Source organism: Polyodon spathula, chromosome 1 (genome assembly GCF_017654505.1).
Source record: "Polyodon spathula isolate WHYD16114869_AA chromosome 1, ASM1765450v1, whole genome shotgun sequence".
Taxonomy (NCBI): Eukaryota; Metazoa; Chordata; class Actinopteri; order Acipenseriformes; family Polyodontidae; genus Polyodon; species Polyodon spathula.
Genome location: NC_054534.1, coordinates 44,198,893 through 44,213,046, shown reverse-complemented (window position 1 = coordinate 44,213,046; position 14,154 = coordinate 44,198,893). Strand labels below are relative to the sequence as shown.

The 14,154-nt window shown below is 37.0% G+C and overlaps 1 protein-coding gene across 2 annotated transcripts in view; it reads right to left on the bottom strand.

The window, feature by feature from the left end:
* Window positions 1–345: 345 nt before the first annotated feature.
* The window catches only part of LOC121319124 (alpha/beta hydrolase domain-containing protein 17B), a 36,933-nt gene continuing 23,124 nt past the window's right edge, over window positions 346–14,154 (bottom strand). For both annotated transcript variants that reach the window (XM_041256314.1, XM_041256310.1), the window contains 2 exons: window positions 1,907–2,086; window positions 346–1,076 (listed from right to left, as the gene is read on the bottom strand). In XM_041256314.1, coding sequence (XP_041112248.1) covers window positions 857–1,076; window positions 1,907–2,086 — 400 coding nt within the window. In that variant the 3' untranslated portion in view covers window positions 346–856. The remainder of the gene's footprint in view (window positions 1,077–1,906; window positions 2,087–14,154) is intronic.

Genomic DNA, 14,154 nt, shown 5'->3' with positions numbered 1-14,154 from the left:
GACCAGGACAGTGATATTTTGAAATATCACTATTTCCAATGAGAAAACGGACGCTTTTGTGTCTTTTCGTTCACATAAAGTCAGAAAAAAAACATATGAATCCAAATTAACATGTATTTATACTAAAGTAATACAAAAATGACTACAAAAGATTTAGAAAAGATTTTTTGAAATTTATGATTATACTGTATTTACAATATTTTGAAACATCACTGTCCTGGTCACAAAAGCAAAGTCTGTGGGGAATAATAGCCATTTTCTATACTTTTGAGGCATAAGCAATTAGGAAATAACACTTACTACCCAGGAACAAAAATTGTGTTACATAGTGTTATTATTATTATTACATAGTAAAACAATATCTTTGAAAAAACAGACAAACATACATTTCAGCTTACTTGTGATTTTTAAAAAATGTTTCCGTACAAATATGCTTCTGACATGCTGAACATTTGGCAACACTTCCTCAGCAATTTTCTAAATTTATATTATTATATTTGTGTACAGTACTTTTTAAATATTACATATATTTTCAGTTAAGAATTAAAAAAATGAAATAAAAATCCTTACCTTTCTTTGAACCAAGTACAGAAATTAGTTAACTAGTTAGACTGACTGCATTATAGTATTCCAGCATTTTTTTTTTTTTTTTTTTTTTTTTTAAATAAACCTTCATTATTAATATCTACAAATCATAACCTGCACATTTCTTAAAAGGCAGCAAACTTGTTTTGCAAACAAAACCCTCAGGTTTACATCTTATTTACCACATTGATATGACAAGAAACAACAATGAAACAAAACAAATTCACAGTTACATTTTAAAGTTTTTTTTTTTTTTTTTTTTTTTTTTTTTTTACAAATTCACCAGCTCATGTGCAACAAACTGTTTTAATCTTTCAAGGTACTGTCCATAAAGCTCCACGTCATTATGGCCAGCTCCTTCCACCCATAATGGCTCCACTGGTCTTTGACAGCGGTCATATAGTGCTAGTCCGTGTGAAAAATCTATGACTTCATCTTCTGTTCCGTGGATAATCAACACTGGAGAGGTAATCTTAGAAATTTTGTCAATGCTGCAAAAAACAAAAGACAAAAAGACATTACATCATTGTGAGACTTCAGGATACTGCCCATGCATTTTAGAATAATGATCAATAAATAAATTAGGGCTAGTATTTTTTTTTTTTTACGATACTATTTGCAGAAGCAGTCATTATTAATGCACTTGTACTTTGTATAGCCATTTAACACTGCTGTAATAAGCTCCTTTTTGAGTGGATACACTCACTGTTTAAAATGCAAATACGTGTTGCTGCTTGTGAAGGACAAGGCTTTTATTAAACCCACGGCAATGAACAAAATGGCAGCAGCAGAAAAAATGGATCTGTCCAAATCTCGAGCAATGTCTGATAGCAATTCCAACAACTGCACATTACAGTATGCCTCTATATATAGTTATTAAGTGCCTTGTATTGATTGCCTTACAACAGCCAATTAGTTCAGATTTAGAAGAAAAGTGCAACTTAAAAAGCAATTTCTTTATTATCATTAGTATTATTAGGCACGGTCAACTACAATCAAAGAGGGAAAGTCTACAACAGGTATAAATGAAGTAGTCAACAACTTGGATGGAGGTTTAACTGGTTTAATTAAAAAATAAGAACATGGTTGGAACAAAGACCTTCTCAGGAAGAGACAATTACTTGGTATTTCCTCACATTATCAAAAGAAAAACCTGGGGTAAGCATGCTTTCTGTAACAGCAAGCATGACTCAACTGGCACAATATCCTGTGGTAGCTACCAGCAACCGAACCAGAAAACAGTTTTTGTCCATGTACAGTACAGGCAATTCAGCTGAAGGCAGAGACTGCCTAAAAATAATTACAATAGGAACATACTTACTTTGGAAACGCATCAAAACAATACGTCTTCCTTGTATCTGGAAAAGCTACCCGCATTCCAGAGGTCAGGGGAGAATGCAGAATGACAGCTGCACTCTCATACTGTGCAGCGAGGTCCACAGATGGTACTGTTCCTATACTCTGGCCATATATGATCACATTTTCAGGGCGGATACCGTACCTATACAATGAAGAAAAAAAAAAATAATGGGTCTCTTCAATTGATCTAAACATTCATTGGCAGATATACAGCAAACTCCACCAGTGTTTGGTTGTTTAAATTAGGACCATTTCTTATGAAGATAAAGGAAAATCATTTTTTTTTTTTTTTGTCCTCATTTTACAGTGCATCAGTTGAGATGCCAAGACTCACACACACACACACACACTATATATATATATATATATATATATATATATATATATATATATATATATATATATATATATATATATATATAAAAAAAAATCAATCATCTACTAGACCAGTAATGATTTTCTCTTCCCAGAACAGCTTACGGGTAGAAAAGCACACATACACCTAATAGGATGTAACCTACCGGTATGAGAATTTTATTCCATAGATGTTAAATAGTTATCTTTAATATATCTATGTCAGTTTACAACAGGAAAAAAATCCAAACATACATTATTTTTCCCTAGCACACTAACCAATACTACACCAGCTGTTTTCTACAGATCACAAAACCTGACTGATACACTTCCATTGGCTCTATGTATGTTCCTACCCTAAAATAATTCATTTAATGTCTAGTTGAGACATATTAATGACCAACAAGCAAACAGTAAGCAAAACGAGATTGATTTTTTTTTTATGATCTGCTGAATTTCATAACAAATACTAATTCACATTAAATAAATAAGTAAATAAATAAATAAAATCCCACTGTAACTGGATTACACACCAGCATAGATCAAGGTCAAATCAGTGTTTATACAATGATGTCCACTAATAGTTTTGTTTTTCATGGGTAAGTATTCTGTGAGGCATTTACACAGGGAAACGTGTTAAAACACCAAACAATGAAGAAGGGTCCACTTCATCGAATGCTGCAAATGTTAAAAAAAAACAAAAGAAAACAAACTTTAAATACATAAAAGCTGTTTCTCCACCAACCAAGGAAGGAATTCACAATTGATTTGTACAGAATATTGCTTTTTGCAGAACACCAAGCCCATTTGTGCCAACACATCAGAAATTTATTTTACTGCGGCATCAAATTGAGTTATTTGCATATCAATCAGTATTGTTAATTTCTATAGGCAAAACCTAATAATTAGGTTTTGGGTCTTTTAAGAGGTAAATACCCATACATTTTTTTTGTTGTGCTACAGAGCATGTTAAACATTTGACCACCTTATTCATCCCTACTGCTTTCCATTCTGTTTTTTGAATCCTTACAGATCATAAATGTACTGTTTTAATGTTTTGCAAAGCTCTGCATATTCTTTCAATGTTAACTGAAGGTAAAGTAAATTATTTTTAAAACGTAACCAGAGAAAGGTTAATGTCCACAAAGTAAATGCAGATTGATAATAAAATATATTGCAGAATGCATGATAGAAAGTATTTTTTTTTTATTATGGACGGTATTGCAAGTTAAACACACTTTAAACCTTTCTGTTACTTATTATGAAATATTTCAGAGGATTCGGTGCATACTGATGTGCATACTTTTACTTTACCTTAAAAGACTGAGCTGATGTTGCATTGCTTGTATTGAAAAGAATCATTGTCAATTAAAAATGTTTTTGAAATTTAGTTTTTCTTTCTACCCTTTGCTGGTGTAATGGGTAATATTGTGACTTCTGCTGTAGTGTACGTAGCTACAGTATATGCCAAAGGATTCCTCTTGGCTGCAGCATTGTTCGACTCTGCAGCTTTTCCAGCCACCATCCCTTTGGGCCTCACAAAGAGGAGGTAGAGGGAAATTAAGAAAGAAGCAGTAGCTTTGAGTTCTTTGTTAGCACTGGCTGTTGTGCTGCTTCACTTTGAGCCACAGCCCCGGTGATCAACAGCAATTGAAGACTGCACTTGAAGCTGCACAGGAACCCACAAAATGCTAGATACTGATACAAATTCTGGAAAGAAGGGTCTTTGAAAAGTGATAAGTTTATGATGTTGATTTAATCAAATTCTGTGTAATCACAGTAAGAAAGATGTATATTTAATTTTCAGATTTATATTTTATATGCAAAAAATCACATTGCCTAAATCTTTCATGCCAGTAATAAAATGTGAATTATCTACAGTAACCCTGCTTTTCAGTGTTCTGAGAACTTGCATGTAACATTTACTTTTTCTGGTGCTGTACTAAAATGCACAGAAAAGACTGTTTCCAGGCTATAGGGTGCATCCTGCACTCCACGCTGCTCAAATGGAGGCTTCATGAGTTCATTAAGCACCACGTTTAGCCTCCAGCAAGGAACAATGTCCTTCGTAAGCGGCCGAAGCTGCCGAGCCCCTTTCAAAAATTGCCCCGCTAGGAAGTGGTCGAACCCACGAGGCAGACACCACATCTGAAAAACATACCACTTGCAGCCATACTGGGAATGCATGGACAGTGCTCTGGCATTCTGCAGGGTGTCTAGCCCTATTAGAAAGCCCCAGATGGCTCAAACGAAGCCGTTCAGGGGCCAGCCCCAGAGCTGCAGGCTCAATAGGCTGGGGTGCCAAAAGGTCCCCTGTGCCTGACAGAGCAGGTCATGGTGTCTGGACAATCTCCACGGCTAGCTGCTCAGGAGTTGCATCAAGGTTGAAAACCAGAGCCTCCTGGGCCAATACTAACACCTTGGCCCAGTCCTGCCTGATTTTCTCCAGACACAGCGGGAGCATAGAAAGGTGTATAACTATCACCAGCAGGTCCCCGCTTCCTATTATGGAGAACCAGAGGGGTTGATTCCTGGGAGGCAAAGAGATCTATCTCTGCTCTCCCGAACCTCTCCCAAATGAGGCTCACCACCTCGGAAGTCCGCCGCTTAGTATGTCAGCCCAGGCAGATGACTTCCTGCAGGGAGAAGAGATTCTCATGTGCCCAGAGCAAAAGCTTGTGGGCCAAGTGATGTAGACTGGGCCGCCTTGGTGGTTGACGTAAGCAACCACTGTTGTGTTGTTCGTATGGACAAGCACGTGTCTCCCTCGGCCCACCTGCAAATAAAAGCTGCAAGGCCAGGTAAACTGCCTGCAGCTCTAAAACACTGATGTGGAGTGGGGGTTCTGCCAAGGGGGGTTCCACACACCTTGCGCACCCCTGCCAATCCACACAGTGTCCCAGCTCAAGCTGGATGTGTCGTTGGTATCGACTTCCCTTCTGGTGACATTGCTCAGCACTACGCCGAGGCGTAGATGGGCCAGCTGTTAACATCAAGAGAGTGCCTTCAGACAGTGATGAGACACTATCAGCAGGCAGTCCATGGTTCAATGTGGGTTGATAAACCATGCTGCTGAAACAGGCCTGCAGACAGCGCATGTGCAGGAGATCCATAGGAAGGGTCTGGGAAGCTGCTGCCATCAAGCCCAAAAGTTTCTGGAACGCCATTACCATGAGCACTCTGTTGAGCTGAAAGAGCTCCAAAACAGGTGGCTATTCTCTTCACACTCCAAGATAGGAGGCTGTCAGAGAAGGCGTGAGGCTGTAAGGCCTAACTGTTGAAGGTGGCCAGTGATCAGTTCCTTGTAGGCTTCTGCCAGTGCTGGAGACTTAGCACAAACAAGCTAGTCGTCCAGATAATTGAGAACTCTAATGACTCTAAGTCTCAATGGGGCCAGGATAGCTTCCTTCACTTCGAAAAGGCATGGGGAGCGAGGCCAAATAGCAGTACATGGAACTCATACGCGGTTACTTGAAAAGCAAACCGCAGGTACCTCCTGTGCCCTGGTCTGATGGGGATATGGAAATATGCGTCCTTGAGGTCCACCGTGGTGAACCAGTCACCTGGCCTGATTGACTGCAACAGCTGTTTTTGAACCGCTGTCGACTCAGATACAGGTTGACCTGTCTGTTTTTGCTGTGCCCCCTTCAGAGATTTTTCTTTTTTGCTGAGTCCCCCCCCCCCCAGTAAACAGTACAATATATTTAGAAAAATATGATTTTCATCTTCAATTTTCAAAATAACATCTTGTAATGTCACATGTAAAATGAAAGCAGGCTCCACACAGGCAGTAGCTTTGTGCTTGAATTCTGCGGTTTATTAACACAGGACAAATAAACAATTATGGACCACGCCAAAGCAAAACAAAATAATTAAAATCTCTCTCGTGCTAAATTCCAGTCTACTACTCACTGAGACAACCTCTGTCACTCGCACAACTGAACTCAGAAACGCACTCCTATTTATCTCTTTGCATTAAACTGCGCCCTTCACCCACCTTCACCAATCCTGGGCATGCCATTCAGACCTCAATCTCCTGCCAGTATTCTGGGGGTAAAAAAGCATGTCCAGGATTGGTGAACCCGGACAGACTGGCAACCAACATTTTCATGGCATCAGAGATGTTGGCTTTTTTTTCTGAGCTGGCATGGCCCAGAGATGTTAAATTACTTCGTACAGCACAGACATACAGCTAGCTTATGTAATTTCCTTCACCAAATTTGGTCTTATTTCCCTAGCATGATGCACGGTGTGAGACAAAGCACATTTAAAGTTAACATTTGTGTTTCTTCTTCACGTTACCAATGTCAGCAGAAACCCAGATAACTTACATTTAAGAACAATGCTATGAGTTTTGCTCCATTCTCATAGGCAGCATAGCACTATACCCATGCATCACAAGGTTGAATGATAAGGCTGGTGATTGCAAACTGGTGATGTGCACAAACTATTTACAGCTTAATTTTAAGAGTTTATTAACCCTGTGTGGATGCAAAGCTAACATTATGCACAGGAAAATCACACAATGTTTACAGTTTCAATGCTTTCTCACTTCCTTCATCATTTAAATGGGAAGCATAAGTAACGGGTTGTATAACTGAAAGGAACAAAGGCTGATGAAACAATAAGAGCTTGTACCATTTAACTGGAACAATATGTACACTGCCCCACGCAAGGTGCGTGTGAAAGAAAAAGCCTACGTGTTCCAATAGTGTGTTATTATGCATTGTGTGACACTTAAAGTTCTAGCATGTCACTTTTAACAAAAGACAGTGGTTTTAGAACCAGTTTTAATTAGTTTGATTATCGTTTGCAGGGATCTCCCCAGGAATTCTGTACAACCGTGCGGTAGAACATTTTAGTTGGGAGCACTTTTAATAGAAAAATAAACTTGCCTTACCTTAAACATATAATACGCTAAAGAATATGAACAATGTGTTGTTTGTCTTTGACTGCATCAGGTCGTGCTTGTTTATGTTCTACATTTTCTTTTTATTGCTGTTTTTTATTATGGTAAGTTACCGTGCATACTTAGGCACTCTGCGATTTGACTGGGGAAAGATAACGTAGGGTTAGTGGAGTTCACAAAAAAACCTTTTCACTTCCTTTTCAGCTTAACTACTGAGCTTATTGCTTCATTTAAACGGCTTTCTTTGTAAGTCTTTTTGTTTATTGCTGTTCTACATTTTTTGAATGCAACTGTTCAGTTTAACCATTTTTTTTTTTTTTTTTTTTTTTTTTTTTTTTTTTAACACATCAGTAATTGCATACTTTTGGTCACCATCATAACTGTTGCAAGAAACCGCAGTGTAATAACCCAGCAACGCTGCACTTAAGCAATATTTCTCATAAGCACCTGGGAACATATTGTTACAATATCACAACAAAATAAATACACTTTTTTTTTTGGTGCATATGTATAGCTATTATGTACTATATATTACCTTACAGTACAATAATACAACAAAAAATGGACTGAATGAGAATACCCGAAAATAATCTTAATATTTTTTTTAATAAAGTAGCCAGCGCAAATATAGTATTAGGAAGGTAGATTGTGACGATCGACCGGCTTATTTTGAGCCTCTGCATTCATTGTCACTATTTTTGCTTTGAAAATAATTGGTTTGTCATTTAATGTTTTAGCCTCTCAAAGTGCTTAAGACAGTAAACCCGCCCCTTCAATTCTCTGATTGGTTAAATGTTGTGTCAAGACGTAACACAGCTGTCATGTGGTTCCAAGATTTTTTTTTTTTTTTTTTTTTTTTTTTTACCCAGAAATGTGCAACTGATCTAGTCTACTAGAAGCAAAATCAATAGCACTGTAGCATCTGCAAGACAGGCGGATCGGGTTTTTTCAGCCAGGCGGTGACAGCCACTTTGCCTGGTTTGTACATGGGCTTAAAACAGCTTATTAAGCGGTCACTCCAACATGGGTGTATTCGGGCCACGTGCCAAAGCTAAAGCGTTAAAGGGTCAGGCAACCAAGAGTTTTAAAATCCTTACAATATTGTAGCATTGCGCGTGCTGCAAGTTCTACCAGGATACAGTGCAGCTGGGACAGCGGCAATGGTGCAACATTTAAATAAGCGACTAATCTTTAATAAAATGTTATTAGAGATATGTTTAAGATGGATACACTATTACAGTCACTAGTCAGAACTGTATTAACATCAATACAAGTCACTTATTCTCTTTCTTCATTTCTTCATTGTTCATCTAAATGCTGTGGGACGAATAAATGCTAAATAAACCTTTTGTTTTTGTGAATCAATCTTTTTTATTTATGCCCAAAACTTTTATACTTTTCCTGCACAGGATAACATGAAAGGGTACAGTAAGACAGTCACAATGCTGAAGTTTAGACACCACGCACAGTAGGATAATGATTACTCTATAAAAGACCTTTATTGGCTGCGTTGTTTTTTTTTTTATTATTATAATATATATAAAAAAAATTTTTTTTTTTTCGTAAGGAGTTTTAAAATCCTACTTGTTCACAATAATAATAATAATAATAAATAATAATAATAATAATAATAATAAAGCTTAATGAATAATCCATATTTGTATTCATTATAATTTTTTGTACTACTGTATATTTTTGGTAGAGTGCTAAAAAAACTGTAGACCAAGCTGACAATATTGTCTTTGTTACTGTAGTCTCTTGGTTGACTTTGCCTCCGTATCCTGGCAACAAATCAATATTTGAGTATTATTTTTTTGGAACCGTTCCAAGTCAAATTAAAATGATGGTAGTGAAGGCGGCTTTCACTCACAAAGACTGGTATTTTCTGACAAGACAAACAACAAATTGTTTGTCTTGTATATCACATTTTTATTTTTGAACACTTTCCATAGAACAACATGGCATCTTTATAGTTTGCTTTTGCATTTACTTATTTTTAACATGACAGCCCACAGTCAGCATTCAATTACACCGATCCTCATAAAACAGTAATTTATCAGTTAACTAAGTTAAAAAAACAAAATGTTGGTAAGGAGTTCAGTTAAAACTAAACCAGATGAGAAAGACAAGCACTGATCTAGAAAGACACGTGGAAAATTTGTTTTTTGCAGATCTGCATTTTTTTAGACTATTCTTTAAAGGGATTTTTCAAGTGATACGTGCTGTCCAAAAAGCTAACCAAAAAAATACTTAAACTTAAAATGCTCCATCCACCTGGGGATATTTAGACCAGTATTTGAGGTGTTGACTTTCCCCACTTGCTGCATTACTGATACTGTAAACCTGTTAAACTTATTTGAAATTGGCAGGTAAAAAAACAAAAAAACAAACAACTGTGAAACATAATCCTATTCAGTAGTATTACCAAAACTCTTCTGTTTACTGTACTACTCAAATGGTAAATGTACAACCAGATATGTAAAATCACCCCTAAATGTACAATCTTGCTTCCTCCTAAATGTAAAAATTATACATTTGTCCCTAAATGTAAAATATCTCCCCCCTAAATGTAAAACCATTCAAAACTATGAACAACTTTCAACTTAAACACTAGTTGCCATTAGGGGGAGGTTATTACATATAGGGATAGATGTTTTACACATAGCAGCACTTTTTATACAACCTAAATATGTAAAATCACCCTTAGTGTAAAAAACCTACTAAAATGCAGTTATACTTGGTCAGTCACACTTGATAAGCCCATTAAATCCTCCAAAACACACAACTGATGCTGTACCAACCAGGACTGAGATTCTGCTTCCTCCTCCACTGCAGCCATGTCCTGCACCACACTGGGTGTTTTAATACACGCCCTGCACCACACTGGGTGTTTTAATACACGCCCTGCACCACACTGGGGGTTTTAATGCACGCACATGCTGCATTTACACTGCCACCTCAGACCTAAGCCGACAGGTCCAACTGATGGCGGAGATTCATATCATTTTTCACGTAGTGTTTACACTGCGGTTGTGCCCTGAGCCGGCTTAGGTCCGAATGCGCGTGCATACCATCTAAATTACAACGTGTTCGGCGACGTCATAACAACCACTGAATGGATGACTAATTTGATGACCAGGGCTTCTCAAACTCGGTCCTGGGAACCCCCTGTTTTCAGTCCAACCCAGCTCTCAATTACTTAACTATATCCTTAATTGAACTGATAATTTGCTTAATTAGACCTTTTTACTTGGTTTTCAGCTCTTGAAGTATTTTTGCAGTTTATTACTCTAACAATAAAGGCCCTTTTGTCTTCAAAAGAACTCTATTCTGTTTCTTCACCAATATTATCTCACCTTGTATATACAGTACCAGTCAAAAGTTTGAGTACACTTGCTGGAAATTAGGTTTTTTTCATAACTGCCAATGTTTTACTTTGTATACGTTTCTGTAAATACTTGAAAAAGAAAACACATATTACAATATACAAAACATAAGGAGTATCAAAGCAATGTTCAAGAAAATTGAAAATGGTCTCTAAATCTTGGATTCCTCAAAATAGCCACCCCCTTGACTTAATAACAGCCTCTCAAACACAACGCATTTGGTTAACAAGTTTCAGCAGGAAATCACCAGACATGTAGGGCACTTGTGGGCCAGGTCATTAGATTGAGTTGTCCTTCACTTTCCTTCTTAGCCAGATAGTTCTTGCACAACTTTGAGGGGTGTTTCGGGTCATTGTCTTTCTGAATAATGAAGGAGTGCCCAACTAGCTGTAATCCTGATGGAATGGCATGCCTCTGAAGTATGCTATGATAGCCATGCTGGTTGAGCTTGCCATGGACTTGGTAAAGATCACCAACTCTCTCACCAGCAAAGCAACCCCAGATCATGACACTGCCTCCTCCATGCATGAAAGTGGGAACCACACATGCAGAACTCATGCGCTCACCCTCTCTGCGTCTTACAAATACTTGACGGTTGGAAACATATTTCAAATTTTGACTCATAGTTCCATAAGACCGACTTCCACTCCTCAAACGTCCAGTTTCTGTGTTTTTTGGCCCAGGCAAGTCTCTTCCTCTTATTCTGCACTCTTAACAATGGTTTCTTTGCAGTAATTCTTCCAGTTAGGCCAGCTTCACGCAATCTCCTCTGAACAGCTGATGCTGAAACACCTGTACTTCTAGTAGCATTTAGCTGAGCTTGTATTTCAGGGGCAGTTAATCGCCGGTTCCGCAGACTTGTGACTCGAATGAACTTGTTCTCTGATTCCGAGGTCACCCTTGGCCTGCCTGACCTTGTTCGGTCCTCATGTGCCAGTTTCTTCAAATCGTTTGATTGTCTTGGCCACAGCAGTTACAGACACTCGCAAAGTTCTTGTGATTTGTCTTAAAGATTGACCTTCATTTCTTAAAGTAATTACAGACTGTCTTTTCTCTTTCCTTAACTGAGCGTATTTTGCCATTTTCTGCTCCCTTACATTCAGGAATGACAAACTTGTGCCTATGCTACCTGTATTTATAGTAATCATGGACCCTCATCTGTTAACCATAATTGGTGACAAAAGGTTAATTAGGTAACATGCTAGTTAACTCAGAGAACATCTAACAAAGACACTTTTATACTTAGGCCAGTGTTCTAACACAGTGTTATACACATTTTGGACTTTTAACTGACTTGGGCTTCAGACTGAAATCCCCTTGCTTTGGGTGACCATTTCACTGAAATTGACAAGATTTACATTTTCATTTAAAAAATTACATTTTTGAATGCAATTCACTTATGATTATCATATAAGTACACGTATCATATAATGAAATATTAAGTGTTTATAGACAAGTTTATACAGTTAAAAGCATAGATAATCATGAAAAACCTGGTTTCAAGCAGGTGTACTTTTGACTGGTACTATATACATAATTGTATGATGCATAAGTCCTTTATTTTTAGTTAAAATAGGTTAAGCAGCTACAGGAATACCGAAGAAAACAACATTTACTGTATACAATTGCAGTTAACAAATGTAATTTTTCCCAAATTAGCCTTGTTATAAATACTACTACTGCAAATGAAAAAATAACAAGAAGAAGAAGTACACTCTCTAAACTGTTTGTAATTATTCCAAACATTTTGTTCCTTTTTTAAAAAACGAAATGACAGGGACCACAAATTATTAAAACAATCTTTATTTAAAAAGCAATTGTGTTAACAGATCAACTATAATCAAAAAGTGCAGAGGTTTTTGCACAGATCTTTCTCCAGACCTGCTGCTATTTCTCGGAATATGTATTTATTTTGTGTTTCCTCTTAGAGTGCACTCTGGGTTTGAGTCTCGACCCACAGCGCTATGACAGATCTTTTTCTTGCTCTCCCCAGTTCATGCCGCGGTTGTGAGAAAAAAAAAAAAAAAAAAAAAAAAAAAAAACACATTTTTGTAATTTTTTTTTTTTTTTTTTTTTAAATTAACACGATTCCATGTTTAAGATAATCATTTATACAATCCAAATATTTACTTAAATAACATTAAAAACAAACAAAAAAAAAGACAGTGTGTTAAAGCGTATTTGAAACTAAACCAGTAACTAAGTTGTTTACAATAAAATAACTGGACAGTTTTTGTATAAAATTATTTGATAGCAATTTTTAAAAAGAATTCTCTCTGATTTACTCAAATATTACACTTTTGTTTCTTTGATGTCCACAGGCGTCTGCACCTGTTTAACAAAGCAAAAAAACATTATCGTCAAAAGTTTACATAGCCCTATGTGTGGATATTTGGGGTATGTGCACTTTTGACGACAACTTAACAATAAAACAAAGATATTTACAAATATTCCTCAATATAAACAGTTAATAAATTCAAATATTCAAGACGCTTGTGTATCAAGTTGTTCTCTTTTTGTGACGCTGCAACGGCATTGCAGCTTCTTCCTGTTTAGATTCCATGGGGGAGGAGCCAAGCAGCACTCACATTGTGTGCGAGCCGTCCTAAAGGTCAGGTGAGTTTACACTGCCTTTCGGACTGACCTAAGCTGGCGCTGAGCCACGTCTTTAGTTGGCCATTTCAGGACAGCTGAGAGTTGGTTGTGAGAAACACCTGAGACGACCCAAAGCCATCCTAAAAATGGCCAGTGTAAACACACCATTAAACTCAAAAGAACCCCACTGTTCCTTTTTGCTACCAAGTAATCTATTTACTGATACCAAGAGATCCACTATTCTGTTTTCTATTACTGGCTTCTACATTCTGTTTAATTAATAAAACACACTACTAATTTATCATTAACAATAATTACATCAACATTGAACTCTAATCTACATCATAGCATTGCAGCTTCTTCCTGTTTAGATTCCATGGGGGAGGAGCCAAGCAGCACTCACATTGTGTGCGAGCCGTCCTAAAGGTCAGGTGAGTTTACACTGCCTTTCGGACTGACCTAAGCTGGCGCTGAGCCACGTCTTTAGTTGGCCATTTCAGGACAGCTGAGAGTTGGTTGTGAGAAACACCTGAGACGACCCAAAGCCATCCTAAAAATGGCCAGTGTAAACACACCATTAAACTCAAAAGAACCCCACTGTTCCTTTTTGCTACCAAGTAATCTATTTACTGATACCAAGAGATCCACTATTCTGTTTTCTATTACTGGCTTCTACATTCTGTTTAATTAATAAAACACACTACTAATTTATCATTAACAATAATTACATCAACATTGAACTCTAATCTACATCATAACTGCATACATTAAAAGAAAAAAATGCATATTTTCACATGATAAATGTTTTTATTATAATACTGGCACACCAAATAAAATAAATAAATATTTTTTGGGAAAAAAAAAAAAAAAAAAAAAAAAAATCAAGTAAAAAAGCAAGTTTTAATGTTAGCCTAACAAAGTTTATATACCTTCAAGGTAAAACTTCAACTGCTACATCTAAAACAC